We start from the raw sequence: 19,445 nt of genomic DNA on the forward strand, positions 1-19,445 counted from the left end.
GGTTTTAAATGGGTGGAGGCCAAATGTCATCAGCCAATGTTAATGTGAGTGGTGGGCAGCGATGGCCGTGGTGGTGGGTGTTCCACCAATCAAAGGGCTGCCAGGGAAAATTTTGCATGTTAATGTGAGAGATTAGCATGTTAATGTGAGAGATTAGCATGTTAATGTGAGAGATTAGCATGTTAATGTGAGATATTAGCATGTTAATGGGAGATCACCGAGCATCCTCCACGGCGAGTGCACCAAGGTGTCTATATTAACGTGAGAGATTATCATGTTAACGTGAGAGATTAACATGTTCATGTGAGAGATTAGCATGTTAATGGAGATCACCGAGCATCCTTCACTGCGAGCGTGCAGAGGTGGCGATGTTAACGTGAGAGATTAGCATGTTAATGTGAGATATTAGCATGTTAATGTGAGAGATTAGCATGTTAATGTGAGAGATTAGCATGTTAATGTGAGAGATTCGCATGTTAATGTGAGAGATTAGCATGTTAATGTGAGAGATTAGCATGTTAATGTGAGAAATTAGCATTTTAATGTGAGAGATTAGCATGTTAATGTGAGAGATTAGCATGTTAATGTGAGAGATTAGCATGTTAATGTGAGAGATTAGCATGTTAATGTGAGAGATTAGCATGTAAATGTGAGAGATTCGCATGTTAATGTGAGAGATTAGCATGTTAATGTGAGAGATTAGCATGTTAATGTGAGAGATTAGCATGTTAATGTGAAAGATTCGCATGTTAATGTGAGAGATTAGCATGTTAATGTGAGAGATTAGCATGTTAATGTGAGAGATTAGCATGTTAATGTGAGAGATTAGCATTTTAATGTAAGAGATTAGCATGTTAATGTGAGAGATTAGCATGTTAATGTGAGATAGCCGAGCATCCTCCACGGCGAGCGCGCCGAGGTGGCTGTGAGAAATTTAATCTGTTAATGTAAAAAAAACTGGCTGTGATGTTCCCACCCTACCACCTTCCGATGTTAGTTGTTATTTTCGGCTCTCTGATTTTCGGTATGCGATTCGATCAGTCACCGAGGACGATGAACAAAGTGGTTTACCAGCTTGTGCAGCGGTTAATCCGCTAAGACGATGTTATTGTTCGTGGAGATTCTATTTGTTTTTAACCATTGACGCTGTCGGGTTGGCTGACGGGACCGGTGGTTGTCGATGGTCATGAATCAGAGGTCGCAACCGGGTACCCGATACCCGTACCCTACCCGATACCCGGCTACCCGTACCCGGCCAGGTACGGGTACCCGTTTGCGACCCTGGTGCGGCCGGGTACGGGTACGGGTAGGCCGTGAGTCACTGGTGAGTAACTGTTTGTCACTCATTTCCCAACGTCTTGTCTCTTCTCACAATTCAAGTTCCTAGAATCAACCCACCAGCGCCTGCAACATGGCTTCATCCCAGAGGTCGCAATCAGGTACCCGATACCCGTACCATACCCGTACCCGGCTGGGTACGGGTAGGGTACGGGTACGGCCGGATACGGATACCCGTTTGCGACCCTGGTGCGGCCGGGTACGGGTAAGGAATCAAACCCCGTTTGCGACCTCTGTCATGAATGCGTCTCGATCGTCGACATTAGTGACTCCACGTGTTTGATTTCCAGAGTCAGACTTTGCAAGCAGCGAGTATTGGTGACTACGGTATAGTCTACTGTGTTTGAACACATTCCTGCGGAGGGAGCTGGTAGGAACGTTGGGTTGCTCGGTCAATGGCCAGGGTCAACGGCGGCGTGGTGTATTCCGCAAATATGGCCGACTGTGAGGGCGGGCACAAGCCGGCGTGAGTAGGTTAAACGTTGAGTTTTATAAGGGCACCACGGGGTGAGCAGCCCCTCCCCACCCAGCCCCACTCCTCCCACCCCCCACCCAGCCCCACCCAGCCCCTCCCCACCCTCCCCTCCCCACCCTCCCCATCCTCCCCTCTCCACCCAGCCCCACCCCTCCCATTTTTGGATGCACGACGGACGGATACAATAATCCCCTGTGGGCTGGTGGAACCAGGTGGTTCCTACCAGTATGAGCTTCAATGTTCACGAAGCCGGGTCCACAGTTGCCCATCACTGTATCACCGCTGCTGTCAGTCACATTAATTTTCATGGTGACATAAAACAACACACATTAAAAATAAGATTTTTCAAATGCCCCTACCAGAGATTGTGTTGCCTTCTTGCACATCCCTACTTTTGTATAGTTTAAACGTTTTCCGGCATACGCTATTACTCTGTAATGATGGTGGGGTGGGTGGGGTGTTCCTCCTCCTCCTCTTCAGTTTTAATTAACCTCTATTCTAATGTTTTAATCGCTTCCATCACGTCTCATGGCCATGCGGTGCATGCCAGGAGGCATAGCTTGGTGGGCGGTGCGGGGGTGGGGCCTGGGGCGAGAGGGGGAGGGGTCACGTGGGGGCGGGGTTTAGAATTCACGGTGTCAAAACGGAGCATCAAGTGACCCTTAGTTATGTTCTTTTGTTTGTATTATGACTGCAGGTATTGCGGTCTATGCAAACATGACTCCTTGTAAAAAGGTGTCAGTTTTGTTGCCAGATAGAAGGGTAAAAAAACAATTATCATATTTTTACTGGCAAATGAGGTTCCCATAGTGATCCTTAGGGGCCGTCAATAAATGACGTCACGCGATTTTGGACAATTTTTGACCCCCCCCCCCTTCGTCACACAACGTCACAAAAAGTCAGACCCCCCCCCCTCAAATATGACGTCACAAAGCTCTGCCCCCCCCCCCCCGCCAAAAAAGAAAACATGCTTCAAATCGCTTTAAACTATTGTCATTGTAGTGCGTATTTAATGTGGCGCTGCACTCTGATGTTGTAGGAGAAACATTTATTAAAAAGTCTAGATTTGAAGCTTTCGTGACTGCAAGGATTCATACTCTTAGGTTTTTTCGGTAAAGTCACTTAGATAAAAATAATAATAAAATAAAATAATAATAAATGAAAATAACTCAATTAAATCACGACGTTTCGGAGGCAACACAAGTCTCAGACATGTATTACCCAATGGGTTTTACCCGTGCCAAAATGAAACCAAACCTCATACATAGCACACACACACACGCGTACTTTGAAGTGCTCTGAAAAAGGACCATTCCTCAAACCGTCGCCTATCATATATGTGTCCATTTCAGGCCGCAGTGGTGTCGGCAAATTGGTGGAGTTGTGCCGTTATCATTAAACACAAACCGCCGGCAAGGATGAGCACTTGTCCACCAAGATAGATGATAGTGATGATGATATTCTTAGGTTTTTTCGGTAAAGTCACGTAGGTAAAAATAAAATTAAAATAAATAATAAAAATGCTAAAAATGATAATAGAAATAAAATAATAAATCACGACGTTTCGGAGGCAACACAAGTCTCCGTCATCAGATGGGACCGTCACAGATAAATGTACTGTATCAAGTGAGGAAAAAATCCAAGAGGCAGGCTCTTAAATACAAGTTAAGTGGGAGGGGCTTATCTGAAACGTCGTGATTTCTTATTTTATTTCCATTATAGTTTTTTATCATTTTATGATTTGTTTTTATTTTTTATTTTTTATTTTTATCTACGTGACTTTACCGAAAAACCCTAAAGAGTATGAATCCTTGCAGTCACGAAAGCTTCAAATCTCGAAGGTGATGATGATGATGTTGTATAACTAACGTAGGCGTGACCAGCTGGGAGGAGGAGGAGGTGGGGGCGGGGCGAGGTTTATAACACGCGGAGCCTTGTGTGCGCATGCGCAGTGCCGTGCAGCACGAGGCCGGGGAGGATGGTGCCGAGGAGCCGCGTGTCGCGGCTGCTGCTGGGGCCGCTCTGCGCGGTGAGTGGTGGCCTGGGGTCGCGTCCATCACCACCACCACCACCACAACAACAACACCGCAACAACAACAACAACACAACCATACTGACAGTCTTACAAGAACGGCGGTTTAGTGGTTAGCGCATTGCGCTACGAAACCCGGCCACACGGGTTCGATTCCCATTCGGTGACGATTATCTGAACCGGTCCTGGGCCTCGCCTAGGTTGGCTCGGCCTAAAATGAGTACCTGCCGCGGTGTGTCAAACATCGCCACTGGGGAGACAAAGGCGGTCGTGCGTGGTGCTGGCCACTCGTGTGCCGTGCCCGGCCTTAATAGGTGCTCGCTGACAGCACTTGCCCCAACAGTCTGCTCAGGCTATGGGGTATGTTGGGGGTGGTGTCTTTGGGTCTTTGGTGCTGCTGCTGCTGTGGGTGGCCGCGAGGTGTTGTTTTCGCGTTTAACGTGGTCGTGCCTCGGGGGCAGCGAGTCGTGAAACGTGGTGGCGATGCTGCTGACGTCGGCGCGATGCGTGCGGTGAATGCTGAGTGGGTGGCCAGGGGTCGCAGCAAGATTGCCATCATCATCATCATCAAGAGTGAGATGGTGATCGTTATCAGCAGCTCTTCTTCATCAACAGGCTAAACTATGGACCATTAGTCGTCGCTGCCAGCGAATCGTAATATAATAAATCATCCGGGTGAGCTGGAAATGACATTTTTATCATCAATAGCATCCCTTAATCTGTTTGTCATCTGTGTAAACGTTAATGACAATCATAAGGTGATTCACATCACCTATCGTAAGCATGCAGCAGCATGCGGAAAGATTGTCATGGTGGTGTGAGGGTCATTAGCTTAATCATGCTGATCCCGAACTTAAGCATCCTAGCGCATTGTAGGATATCGTAATCGCTGTCTGGACCACGTTGACCGACAGGACACCACAAACTCTATCATCAACTTTTAACACAACTTAATCACCCCAACAGCGAACGAAGTTGCCATGTTCGCCACGTTATTGGACCATGTTGTGTAATTAGCGCTGTTGTTTTGGCAATTGTCAATCTCAATGGCCCTTTCACTTAAAGCGAAATTAAACAATTGATTTTAGTTTATTCGTTATCAATATTACTATCGAATTGAAGCAGTCTCCCTCTCAAAACGTTGCAATTTGTTGAAACGTTTTTATCTAAACGTTTGCAATTCATCTTAACTCTTGGATCTAGAAGAGAAGTTTCATTGCCGTTTTAACAGACATTCACCATTGTTCTAAACAGCACCTTAAACAAACTCGGCGCTGTGGAAATTCCCACCTGACGGCTTCCCTCTGTAAGTCAGGTTCGTGGAATGCACGAAGATGATCCAGAGTAATGTCGAGGGGCCACACAATCCCAGTCGAGTACCAGTGACCCACGGGACCCCGAGGCGTTAGGCCAGGGAAAGCCGGCTTATGCAAGGCGAGCAGAGTTGCATCAGCCCACTTTCCCCCCCTCCGCCTTCCAGCCGCTCACCCACCACTTCCAAAAAGGGCCCTCCCCTCCCCGTCATGATTTCATACACATTGATTTCCACTTTTATTAGATTGTTATATTAAACCAGTTCTCGATCGATAGCACAAGATATTTTGGTTTTTCATTTTAAAACGTGCTTGTGGTTTTTAGGCTTTTGGTTTGATTAAAATGTGTTCACACTTGAAATACATTTTCTATAAAACGTTAAGGTGTAGCCCGACATTGACTTGTTAGCACCACTGCCAACAATGGAGCTCTAGGAGGTATTTTATTTGGCCGATTCTTCCACACTGACCAAATGTCTTTGAAGAGACTAAAGTATCCACATTTTACACAACCTCACATGGTCTGCCAATCCACTAAATGGTGTACCCATTTATTAAAGAAAGTTGACCATTCATTTATGTGCGCACCAGGAGATCGAACCAGTGACCTGGATTTCAAGTCGAGTGTGCTAAACATGAACTCACAGAAACATCCCGGGAAGTTTTCCCAGACTGTATAATGCTGTATCCAAGGTTTTCTAATATTGTGTGAACAGGGTGTGGTGGTGGCGCAGTGCACGATGAACCTGGCGATCTGAGTTTGATTCCAGGCCTCAGCGAATTATAGCACTTTCTGTAAATAGTGACAAACAGGAAAATGCATTTAGGCCGGAAAAAATATGAGAGTAATAGTGGCGAGTTTTATCTGGACTGGTCATGGGTCCCCACTGAATCAACCCGCACTGACCCAGCGTGTTGGAATAAGTCAATACAATTATCATGTTAACAGAACGGCTTTGGTTTATTGAAGGGCTATGAATGGTATGTATTTACGGGCAGTTTAGTACCGGAGTGCAAAGCACTGCACGGATATTTATGGTCTATAGAGCAAGGGTAGAAAATATGTGTGATAATTGGGTAACGCTTGTTATTTATTCCTGAATGTCTGGCACATTCAGGACCCGAATAAACGGAAGTCAAAAGCGTAATTAATTGATTTTTGGCGACTCCGTCCCACCGCGCACATAAATGTCGCGACCCGCCTGACGCGGATCATTCTGTTGTCACGTCGTTGCCAAAATTACCGTAGTCATAAACTAAACTTTTAAACTTTGATTAGCGCATCGTGTAGAGCTCATCGAGAGGAATAGATTGCCGTATCATTCGCCTTCAACAGACATAAAATGACGTCACAACGCAGTTTATGTGAGAGGTTAAAACATTTAAACCTTATGGCAGGACCCCATAAGCCCCCGGCTCTCGCATAAACATTATATTATAATGTCAACAAAAACTTTGCTCTTTTTAAATCTTTTATATTAAGTTCACTTGCTTGCTTGCGCGCTTACGACCGTGCAAATCTTTCTGTCGTTTTTTAACCCACTTCCCGTTATCCAATCGAGCTGACATTTTGCACACAGACTCGTTGTGCGTGACAATTTCTTTTCGTGAAAATTTTTTTCAAAAAATGTACACTTTTTAGGTAAAAATAAATTATTATATTTAATTACCAATTGCTTAATGGTGGCAGGCAATCATCTGACCAATAGGTGGCAGCCATCTCAAGCCAGAGGACGAGAGGACTCTAGCCACCCGTTTCACACACCAATGTGGGCTGGGTTGTGGCCCATTGAACACGCATATAAAGGATTTATAGTGAAAAACTTTGTTTTTACGGGTTAATTTTTTCACCAATGGGTTTGAAGGATGGTGGCAAGTGTTGTCTTGTTAAACTATGCCTTTAAAACTGAAAACTACTTGGCTGCAGTCAGGGCCGGATTAAGGCACGTGGGCTTTAGGGGCCGCAGCCCAGGGGCCTCCGCCAGCTGGAGGGCCTCCAGAGATTGAAGTGAAAAGTTCCTTCATTTGTGAATGCTGCATTTTTATTTGTTGTTAGCCTTGTAAAAAACAAATCGTATTTTTCTTTAAATTATTTTCCTTTTGAAAATATTACTGGAGGCCTCACAGTACCTGGAGCCCAGGGGCCTACACAATCTTAATTCGGCCCTGCCTGCAGTACCACTTTAAATTCCTAATCGAAAACATAATTTACACCTGTCAATCATCGTGTTTCTCAGTGTGGATTTGTGAACACACTTTGTAAACAGTAAATAAAATAGTACGCGTTGTCAATGCGCTGGTTATATTGTAACCAGGCGCTTATACCAATGTTACTCTACAGAGTAGTGGGTCGCCGCTCCTCTTATCCGCATTGATACGAGCGGTATGTGGGGACTATGGCTTAACCGCAAAAACATACCTATCTGCACAGATGCATACGGACAAGAGAAATATTATCAAACAGGAATTAACGGTGCAACGCATCGCATCTGTTAAATATCTGCAGGTAATAGAATTGTCATCGATTGATCCTGGCTGCAGACATTGGTAGGTCGCAAATATTAATGAAGATAAGAGAGCAGTTTCACTCTATTATGCATACCGTTATGACAAATTAACCTTATGGCGGTACCCCGGCTCTCGCATAATGTCCGTGATGCAGTAATTTTTAGTCTGTTGGTTGGCGATGCGGCAATCGACTCATCTCGACGAGCTGTACACGATGCACCACGATGGTGCATATGAGCGTTCAGGGTTCCAGCGCAATCGTCCTCGCTGCGTTTCAACATTGTGGAGTAGCACTGATTTTAGATTGATTGGTACCCTAGTCGCAGAGTTAACTACACTCCTGTAAAAAGTAGTGTCCCAGAAATAAAATATTTAATTGCCTCGGCCATTTAGTATTTTGGTACTGCCATAAGGATCAAATAAAGTACTTGGGTCATGTAGGCAGTTTGAGCAGCTTTGGATAAGACTTATGATCCTGATGGAGTGCATTCGCTTGTTTAGCTCTTCTGTGCATTCGTCCTCGCTGCTGTGCTTGGACGACATGACAACAGAATGATCCGCACCAGGTGGGTCGCGACGTTTGTGCACGGTGGGACGGAGTCACCAAAAAAAATACATTAATTACGATTTTGAATTCCGTTTATTTGGGACCCCGGGGTCCCGCCATAAGGTTCATTTGTGTCCTTGTTCATCACCCACGTGGCTGGTGGCACCACGCCCTCCCCTCGAGCCACCAATCACGAGTGCTCACTGGCCAAGCCCCCTGGGGATGATATGCATGCGTTTTGTGTTGCGATTTACGAAGTTTCCAATTGCCCTCTTACAAGTAGAATATATTACTCCATTTACATACACAAAATTATTGACAAAAGTATTACATCTCTAACACTGCAGCGACATTCAGCGTTCTGTTTGCTACTCCCCTGCATTCACCAGCCTGCCCTGAGCAGTGTGGTGAAGTATGGCCACATAACTCCCATGGTCCACAGGAGGCCCTCATCCAATAGTGGATTTATAAAAGGCCTGTATATGTCCCTACTAAATGCATTCATTTGAAAAAATAAACTTGTATGTGTAAATAATTGTCTGGGTCCAGAAGAGGATTGTTTTTTTATTACTAATATAAAGAGCCAAGAATGTATGTGTGTAACGCGCGTGACGTCACTCCACGTCGACCAGCCCCCCTCATTAATAATCATGAACAGGTGGGGTCCTCCACATGGACCCTCCCCCCCTCATTAATAATCATGAACGGGTGACTTCACTCCGCGATCAACAAGTCGCAGGGTCAGACTTTTGAAAATGTGGGTATTTATCTCAATGAACCCGTATTTTCCTATGGCCAGTTGTACGTGGCTCTGTTTAGATCAAAATATCCTCAGCGGATCAAAGTGTTCATCAACGATAGTCAACTACAGGGAAACCTTTTTAACAGTGATAAGAGTTTCACACAAAATATCGTATACCGAGAAATCTTCCAAAGACCTTAATTTAATTTCATAAGTTAAGAAAAATGTCTTTACGTGCTACATTTCCTAACAAAATTAACAATCACACAATAAAACGTTAATTACATCTTTAATATTACAGCTTCCGTCTTAGGACGGGCTAACAAGCTAGTGTGATATAATTATCCTCTTGGCTTTATCAATGTTAAACTTTGAATCAACAGCACATGAGCTATAAAGCAAATTTTTACTCCTTCATTTTATACTATATAGTTTAGAGTTTTGCAGATAGTCAGTAACCGACCGAGCTTTTTGTGCCACTTTGTTAGGATGTGCAGTGGTCAAGGGTTATGTAGATTGCACTATTTTGGTGTGCATGTGAAATGTGATGTTCTATTCAATTCACAAGTGCAGGCTCAGGAAAACAAATAACCTTATCTCAGTTTGAACTGTACCCAAATTCAGTGTTGACCATTCTGTTCATGGCATATGCTAATTGGTAACAGAAAAAACACAATTTAATAGGAAAAGGATGTTGAGAAAGATATATGCAATACCTCTGATGAATTGGTGTAAGTTTCATATGAGCAGAATGGTGCTATTGGATTTTCAAATGTTAAGTACTGTATTTTACAAATTATAATGGAAGTGTCAAATTGCTTCACTGTCCTGTGAGAAGTTTGAAACGAAATTGAAGGATTAAAAATCACCTTAATCTACTGAGCAGTAACTTGTGAGAAAATGTCAATTATATAAATGCATCCTCATAACGAGTCTTATTGTGATTCACAACATGGATTATTTGATCAAACTAGTTGCTGTGCAGTTGCATTGCTTTCTTTACAGATAAGTTGACCTTTGACATTACCTTGAACTTGATTTTATCGACAGATTATGCAGCAGTTTGTACTGGCCGCGTAAAAGTTGTGTAAAGTTACGTTTATATGCGCTTGCCCTCTCAAGCACTTTTCTCCTGAATTGTGTTCTCCTATTGGGGCGAAAGAGCAACATCTTATCTATTGCAACAGAACAGTTTCTTACACATGACATGTATTGCCGTCATGATATGCATAGTAATAAAATGTGCGTTTTAACAAAAGGTATTTTTTCTTGTAATAGATTAATGTATACATTGTATATGTGGTGTTGAATAACATGTGGTGTCAAATATTCGATAGTTTTTTAATTTTACCTTTTTACTGGTTTATTTATGCATTTTTTTCACCTGCCAATTAGTACCTAAAACATGTAGAAAACAAGTTTAGATTTTAGCAGTCAAGTTGAAAACTATTTGTAGTCCGTTCAGTGTTGATTAAGGATGCATCAGTTACATTGTGTAATCATGCAGAATGTCTGTTAACTATTGTTTAAATCATGCGTTGATCTTATTCCCATGTTACTTGACTCTTAAACATAGTGTTAAGCAGTAAATGCACATTTATAAAATACATCATGGGACCTCCAGTACCAAAATATGAGAATAGGTTTTCCCCTTATTTCTGGCAACAAAACAGGTGTTAAGATGTTAAAACACCAAACTGAAACCTTTTACAAGGAATCATATCTGCATTAACCACAATACTTGTGGTCAGAATGCAAACAAAAAAACATTGATAATATATGGCATTGTCTTGGAAACTGATTGGTCCACACCAGAGACAGCTTTTGGCGTCCAGAGGATGCCAAAAGGCCTTTTGGCATCCTCTGGTCTCACACTGTTTTGAGACGAGGCTTAAAAGAAAGGTGTCTCTGGTGTGGACCAATCCATTTCAAAGACAATGCATATATTATCAGTGTTTTGTTTTGCATTCTGACCACAAGTATTGTGGTTAATGCAGACATGATTCCTTGTAAAAGGTTTCAGTTTGGCGTTTTAACATCTATTCTCGTTTATAAGATACTTAAGTAATGTTTTTTTATCAAAGGAGCAGTTCTCATGGCTTTGAAAGCTGAGTGATGAATAATCTCAATTATTTGGGTCCTATAGGTTTATATTTTTATAGTGTAGCAGTTAGCGAATTAAAAAGAAATGCAATGACTAGGATCCATGATCTAATTCACCTTCTTTTGATTATCACCTCGGGAATATAAATTAGTATTTCTTAATGAGAGTTTGTTCATGAACGCCACCAAATTTATATCTGGTAATTACAACCGTGTGCTGTACCGTCCACCTTCTGCAGCCAGTAAAAGAATGCTGCCGTACATCGCTGACATGGCTAGCATCACGTGGCCAGCACACACAGGCGAGGTCAAGCATGGCCGAGGGGCCTGGCTGGACTGGCCAGGAAAGCCTGGTGGACAGCGATCCCGAGATGTGGGCACTCGTGCAAGCTGAGAAGGACCGCCAGTGCCGTGGACTGGAGCTCATTGCATCGGAGGTACTCGTGAGACTCCTGAGTTTGTGGGTGTGATGTTGGCTTGCACATGCTGAGGGCTCAAGCTAAGTTATGTTTAATTTATTCCAACAACTCAAAGGTTGATCACGTATTCATATTTTTCATTGTTGTTGTATTTGCAGAATTTCTGCAGTAAGGCTGCACTGGAAGCTCTTGGCTCCTGCTTGAACAACAAGTACTCTGAGGGTTATCCAGGAAAGAGGTAATATTGAATGTTGTGTTGCCATGTTTTTTGGTTGTTTTTATATAAACATTCAATGTTTAAGAAATAAGACCTATACTTATATCTCATGTTATTTGGCTTGTACCACGTTTTTTGGCATAACGTACAACATTTTGTTCAATGTTTTGGGATCCTGTTTAGGAACTGTTGTGCGAAACAGACATCATGCCAAACAATACCCAGTAGAACTCGGAAACACTGGATAGCTTTCCAGCACAACTTGCGATAGTAAATGCACGTACATTACAGTGCGTCTTCTCTACATGTTACAAAATATCATTGAGGGATTTTTGGTTAGTTGGATATGCATGCCAGAATTGTTTGCATCTTTTTTATGCACATCCATGTTGTCCAATTGTAGGTACTACGGCGGAGCGGAGGTAGTGGACACGATTGAACTGCTGTGCCAGCGGAGGGCTCTAGACGCATACAGGCTGGACCCAGAGAAATGGGGTGTCAATGTGCAGCCTTACTCTGGCTCGCCGGCAAATTTCGCCGCCTACACGGCTCTTCTTCAGCCACACGACCGCATCATGGGGTTGGACCTGCCCGATGGCGGACAGTACGAGATGCAGCTCTTTGCGGTGCACACCAATGTCGACATATGCACATTAATCTGAATGCAGTGTCTGCCAAATAGTGTTTCAGAAGTCACTCCATATTGCCTCTGCTGTGATTACATTAATGCTTGGCTTGCTTTCAGATATATAGACACTGTTACAGTGTAAACTTTGGCTTAAAACTTTCGTGACTGCAGGAATTCGTATTCTTGGTTCTTTCGGTAAAGTCACGTAGACAGGAAGAAAATATTAAAATAAAAAATGAAATAAAAGCAAAAAACCCACGTCGTTTTGATCGCAACACAAGCGGTCTTCATCCGCCTGATGAAGATCGCTTGTGTTACGATCGAAACATCGTGGGTTTTTTTTATTTTTTTTATTTTCTATCTACGTGACTTTACCAAAAGAACCAAGCATATACTGTTGCAGTGTGCCTCATAACGATATTTGAAAAATAATTACGGTACCAGTTTTGCAGATTGTATCTCAGCGATGTCTCTTATTTCAGCTTGACACATGGATACATGACGGATGCCAAGCGCATATCCGCGACTTCCATTTTCTTTGAGTCAATGCCGTATCGGCTCAACGTGAGTAGTGCATCGAACTATAGGATTTATATAAATAATGCTGTGTTCTTTTTATTTGAAAATGTAGCCTTGACTCCTAATTTGTAATGCAAGCCATGTGTACCATTTACAACCCTGCGTGTGTTACAGCCGGCCACAGGTCTGATTGATTACGATCGTCTAGAGGAGAATGCACGACTCTTTCGGCCACGGCTCGTCATCGCCGGGACCAGTGCATACGCACGCCTAATAGATTACGAGCGCATGCGCAAGGTGAGACAAAGGCCTGCAAGTTCCATCACTTCACCTCAACGGGACATATTATGCATTACTTTCACATTTTGAAGATTTTAGTTTTTGTTTAAAATTCTGAGCTGCACAAAGTGATTCCTAACCTTGCTGTTTTCTCAACCTGTTCCTGCTGTGATGCAATCAGATCTGTGATGGCTTGAAGGCATATTTGCTGGCAGATATGGCTCACATCAGTGGGCTGGTAGCATCTGGCGTTATCCCCTCCCCATTTGAGCATGCTGACGTGGTAACCACGACCACACACAAGACACTGCGTGGCGCTAGGTAAGTGTGGTCTTGCAATTATAAATGTGCATGCACGTGTGTGTCCGGCTGCAGACCTCATTACAATTTTCACTCAACCATGGGCTCCGTGTGTCCCTGTGGTTAATTATATTAGCCGTATTTAATTAATTTGAGTACTAAAGTCAACTAATTATCTCTACTGCGGGTGCTGAAGGTCAACTTCACCGTTATATTTATGACTCGCTAGAATGAAATGTATCTGTGAAAATAGCAGGGTGCTAGAATATAAAACGTGTCCTAATTAGAAACATCTCAAATTGATTGTTAGCACTTATAAATGGAAAATAATGCATTTTGTGAGTTTGACGCAAATTGGCCATACCATTTAATTACCAAAACGGTCTTCTGATATGTTTTTTTTCCCCCCAGAGCTGGAATGATCTTCTTTCGAAAGGGAGTAAAGGAGGTTAACAAGAAGACTGGAAACCAGATTATGTACGATTTAGAAGACCGCATTAATTTTTCGGTCTTCCCATCACTTCAGGGTGGTCCCCATAACCATGCTATTGCTGCCGTGGCTGTAGCTCTAAAACAGGTGCGGCATCCAGACAACAGCATTACTCATCTGCACTGTCACAAGGAGTGCACATTTTTGACACTAATTTTCAACATACCTATTGCTTTCTAGGCAGCGGAGCCCATGTTCCGGGAGTACCAGACACAAGTCTTGAAGAACGCCAAAGCTATGGCAGCAGCTCTGCTTCACAAAGGATATACATTGGTGTCAGGTTCGTTGGGTTTAACCTCATATTTTAAACAACATACCATTATCATTTGAAGGGTTAAATGATCACTGCTATTAATGCTGTTTTTGTATTTGGTCCTGTTATGTTTGCCTTTTCATATTCCACAAGATGGGAAATAGTTTTATTTGTGGCCTTGTATTACAAAGAGTTTTTTTAGGTTTTGTTCAGTATCAAAAAGTCATAATTGACGTTGTTTAGTATTGTTTAGGGAAGACCAGTCGATACTATTTAAATGAAAATGCTTTTTGTTTGCAGGAGGAACTGATAATCACTTGGTGCTGGTTGACCTGCGGCCAAAGCAGATGGACGGAGCACGGGCCGAGAGGGTGCTGGAGTTGGTCTCGATCACTGCCAATAAGAACACTTGCCCGGGTGACAAGAGTGCACTCACACCCGGTGGGCTGCGGCTGGGTAAGCCAAGTCATTTTTTAATGCAATGTGGACTCCGTTGGGTATCTAACACAGATATGTGGAATACGTTTTATCGCTGTGGACCGGCTAGAATCTTGTGTAAAGTTGAAAACCGACAATCCTTTCATTTTAGGTGCCCCTGCATTGACGTCTCGTCAGTTTAAGGAAGCAGGACTTTGAAAAAGTGGTGGACTTCATTGACAAAGGAATTGCCATTGCCAGCGATGTGAAGAAAAAAACAGGTTTGTAAAAATAAACAAGTCCTATTTGCTTTGGAAACTCATAAACTGTTTGAAACCATTCGAAAAAAAATGATTAAAATAGAAATCAGAATGCGATGGCATATGGCATCAATAAAGGGAGAAAACATTATTTAGTAATTTGGAAATGTGGCCCTCGGAGAACAAGATGGAATAATAACAAACACAAATTCGATATATTGGTAAGAAAAGGGAGTTTGGGCAGGACACCGCGAGAAGGGACGATGGCCAATGGACGAGACTGATGGAATGGTAAACTAAAGAAGAGAGCACGCTCACGGAGGATGCCCAACACAGATGGAGTTGGTGAGATCAGCTCATGTGAAGGACAGTGAGGAATGGTTTCACACTTGTCATCCAGCAGTGGATATATCAGGGCTGCTTATGACGGTATAACCCTGCTACCAAATGCACACATGACTTGAATTGACACTTGAGTAGATATAGTTTTCCCCTAGTCTTGTTTTCTTGTCCCTTGACATCGAGACTAGATATCGACCATCGTGGAGATGCAGCGATGACATCAGCTTATGCGCATGTGTGAGATGAATTATGACATCCCAAAATTGTGGGATGGTGACTGGGTGGGGGGGGGGGGGCATTTATCCAACAGTGGATTGAGCATAGCTGCCGATGATACTAATAAACTAAAACATCTAATGAATGTGTTTTTAATGATAAAGGAATTTTACCTGGTTGGCATTTGTACTGATAATTATTTGTGGGTTGCTCTTGCAGCAAACTTGAAGGAGTTTCGAGCCAACCTACTGTCTGACGGCGAGACCATGGCACGTGTCACAGAGCTGAAGGTGCAAGTGGAGAAGTTTGCACGCAGCTTTCCCATGCCAGGGTTTGATGACCATTGAGGTCTGAAACAAGATAAGGGGGAGGATATGTTCACAGATGCCTGCTTTATATCATGACAAATGAGCACAGTTCCCACTCATTTACCATAACCTACATTTACAATTCACATTTGTTTAAAGCTTGATGTTTGATATGCGTTTAACATCTATCACCAGCAAGTTTCAGAAACTGATTTAGATTTTGTAAGTGAAAAGTGTTAGTAAGCTCACTTATAATTAAGCTCATGAGTGACGCTTATAAGAAATTGAAAATGCATTAACGTATTTGGGTATTACAGAGTTTATTTTTTAATGTAATTCTAATGCAATCGAGAAGGTGATATTTTAAATTTGTCATAGCTCATTCATATTGACCATTACTGCTCCACAATAAAACACAATTGTTGCTGCATAAGAAGCTTGGAACTAATAAGGTTGTAGGCATTTTCTTTAAGCTCATCAAGATAACTTACTGTATTAACAAAGACACGTGATAAAAACACGCATCCGAATGTAAAACACATTACGATTGATGGTGTTGTGTTCAAAGTGATCCATTCAGTGCTTTACTAAAAGTTGCAATTGTTTTATTGTTTCGTTCTTGGCTTGTGCTGATATTAAATTGCAGTTAGTATATAGACCTATGCAAACGTTCAATACATGTATGCACTTCCTATAATGTGCATACATGTTTAGAGATGCAGTTCCCATAGTTCACTAAATCTGTACTGTTCATGTATTGTAGTGCAATACATTAGCTGCTGGAATGTCAATGTAAAAATACATGTAATACAATCATGATTTCATGGACACAACACATTAAGACCAACATGCAAACATGGTTTTGTTTAAATGTTTGAATCCTCAAGTTTTAGGTGATACTGGCGGTGGACCATTTTAGCCCAGCATCCATGACATGAGAACGAAACTCGCCTTACGAGCCAGATAAAAATACTGGCGACTTCGGTGATTGTCATTTGTACGTGTTTTAAATGCATATTGACGAATATCATGCAAATAAAATTATGAAATGCGTCATTGTGTTGTTCTTATAAGAGACTAAACCTGGTGATGTTTGGTCAGATAAGAGAAGGGCTTCATCTAATAATATATTGACAACTGAAAATAGCAACGCATAATGGGTGATATTGCCTTAATGTGATAAATATGCACTTTTAAATCGTGTAAGTGCATTTTACCATGGGAAGCCTAACTCGAGCATCTACTTTTTAATGAGGGTCTTGCTACAGTGGGGTGTTTGGCCAATTTCAATCGTGATTCGCTTCAGATGAGTGGAAACCTCTCGTACCCGGAAAAAAAAAACAGGCAAGCTCCGTAGAGAGAGATTCAAGAATCCATTGCTCTCCTGACATTTATTGGCTAGCCCGCAGCCAGCCCCAACCATACACCACCTGCTATTGCAAAGAAGTTTGTCATTCAATTACGAAGGAGGCTCAATCCTGGCAAATGTAAATTATTTTATCCAGGAGAGATACATTTATCCCCCCGGCCAGACCTAAAAGCGCAGTTCTAGGAATAACAGGCAAATCGCACCCTGCGATTGTTACTCGTTTTGGAACCTATTCGCATAAATATGCAACCACTAGAGGCGCTACATTCACAATCGCAAAAAAAGAATCGATTATCGAAATGGAAAAGCGGGCTACAAATTGTAACAATTCATAAAATCGCTACGTGCATACGAAACCATCAAGGTCTTCGTGGAAGTGTATATCATTTCAACAGCATTGGTTGAATGCAAGCCCACTGCACCAGTTTCAATATAGTGTCTCATCAGCAGTTTAACACGTAGGCTTTCGCGACCAATATCCATAATACAGTTTTTTTTGGTTCGACCGCGTAAATATAAATGTCGTAAAACCCACTACCACCATTTAGTAAGGATTGTCACGTAAACAGAACATGCCAATTCGTTACTAGTATAGTGGGCTCAAACGGACACTCAGACGTATTGTTTGGAGGCAACACATTTATTAACACCAACACCTAACACAAAGGGCTAACTACCCCTTTACCAGATAGTAACCTATGGTGGTGGTCCATCAGGCTAACTACACTGGGAGTAGCTACGACGGACGGGACCCCAGCTTGGGTCCAGGTCCCGTGTTGGTCTTCTCTTCGGACGTAGGCGTCGCACGTGGTTTCTTGAGGATCACAACAGCAGCCGGTCCCACTGAGAGACCGGCTTTTATCCTCTGTGGCAGGGCTCGCTCCGCCCCTAGCCACGACCCCCTTCTCGAACTATCGAGAAGGATCTCCGCTTCCCACGTGGTTTTCCCAGCCCCCTTTTTTGGGAGTCTCCAGGTAGACGCCTCCGGGCACGTGTCCTCCGGGGTCAATCAGAGTGCCATGGCCCCGTGAATCCCCGTTCCCGAAGCCAGCCCCCTTATCCTGTAGGGCTGGAACTGCACCCAGCGCAGGGTGCCACTGCTTGCTGGCAGTCCGTACTCCTCGAGTTCCGCTGGTGGTGGTGTCCGTGCTGTCAATGTATTGTGTGGCGTGCCTTTCCCCGGCTGGCCACATGCAGCGACATCCAGCGATGTCGCTGCACGAGTAAACAGCAACACGTGTCTTCTTGGTTCTTTCGGTAAAGTCACGTAGAAGGGAAGTAATAAAATAATAAAAATAAAGCATAATAATATTTTATTTTATTATGTTTTATTTTTATTATTTTATTACTTCCCTTCTACGTGACTTTACCGAAAGAACCAAGAAGATGAATCACTGCAGTCACGAAAGCTTTAAATCGAAAAGCAACACGTGTGTTGGAGAGCAAAGCCACAACGGTTACAATGTGAGTACGTTTCGCCAGTAATTGCAACGAGCATCATCAGCAGTCAGGCTGGCTTTCAACCAATGCTCAACTTCATTCAGCCATGGTCGATCTACTGCTGGATGAAGACCCCCTACCACCCAAAGCCTTTGCAATCTCTCACGCTCATGCGATGCAGCAAATGCGCCTTACTGCACCCATTCATTCACCAGCCCGCACTGAGCAGTCGTGAAGCATGGTCATATAGCCCCCCCAGACACACTGCATAGGGAGAAGGCCCCCCCCCCCCATGTAAGGGGCCGTCCATAAATGACGTCACGCACCTAGGGGGAGGGGGTTAGACATTTGTGACCATGTGTGACGAGAGGGGGGGGGGGTGAGAAATGTGACGTCACATCAAAATGCACAACTTTAAATAAATATAAACCACACGTTCTACTTAATTAAATATATTTTTAAATAAATGTTTCCTCCTACAACATCAGAGTGCAGCGCCACATTAAATACGCACTACAATGACAATAGTTTAAAGAGATTTGAAGCATGTTTTCTTTTTTGGGGGGAGGGGGGGCAGAGCTTTGTGACGTCATATTTGAGGGGGGGGGTCTGACTTTGTGTGACGCCGTGTGACGAAATCGCCCAAAATCGCGTGACGTCATTTATGGACGCCCCCTAAACATGAATAGGCTTTACCCTTTCTGGCAATAAAACTGGTGTTAGATCGTGTAAACAGAAATGTGTCGTGAAACCCGCCACCACCCGACACAGCCGATGAGAAAGGGTTGTCACGTAAACAGAACGTGGCAATTCGTTACTGGTGTGGTGGAGAGCAAAGCCACAAATATTTACAATCTGAGTACGAGGCGTTAGGATGTTCAAACACCAGACGGATACCGATTGCGAGGTATCGAGTCTGCGTTAACCACA

The 19,445-nt window shown here is 43.2% G+C and overlaps 1 protein-coding gene across 1 annotated transcript; it reads left to right on the forward strand.

Moving 5' to 3' along the window:
* Nucleotides 1-3,752: 3,752 nt before the first annotated feature.
* On the forward strand, nucleotides 3,753-16,759 carry SHMT2 (serine hydroxymethyltransferase 2). The gene is given in 13 exon segments (XM_061557345.1): nucleotides 3,753-3,842; nucleotides 11,298-11,495; nucleotides 11,636-11,715; nucleotides 12,098-12,298; nucleotides 12,805-12,886; nucleotides 13,016-13,138; nucleotides 13,302-13,441; nucleotides 13,832-13,997; nucleotides 14,091-14,190; nucleotides 14,464-14,619; nucleotides 14,753-14,787; nucleotides 14,789-14,861; nucleotides 15,618-16,759. Coding segments are annotated over 13 exon segments (1,533 nt in total). The 5' UTR covers nucleotides 3,753-3,791; the 3' UTR covers nucleotides 15,746-16,759.
* Nucleotides 16,760-19,445: the final 2,686 nt, after the last annotated feature.

This window comes from Lethenteron reissneri, chromosome 23 (genome assembly GCF_015708825.2).
Source record: "Lethenteron reissneri isolate LAM-NWPU_2019-01 chromosome 23, ASM1570882v1, whole genome shotgun sequence".
Classification (NCBI taxonomy): domain Eukaryota; kingdom Metazoa; phylum Chordata; class Hyperoartia; order Petromyzontiformes; family Petromyzontidae; genus Lethenteron; species Lethenteron reissneri.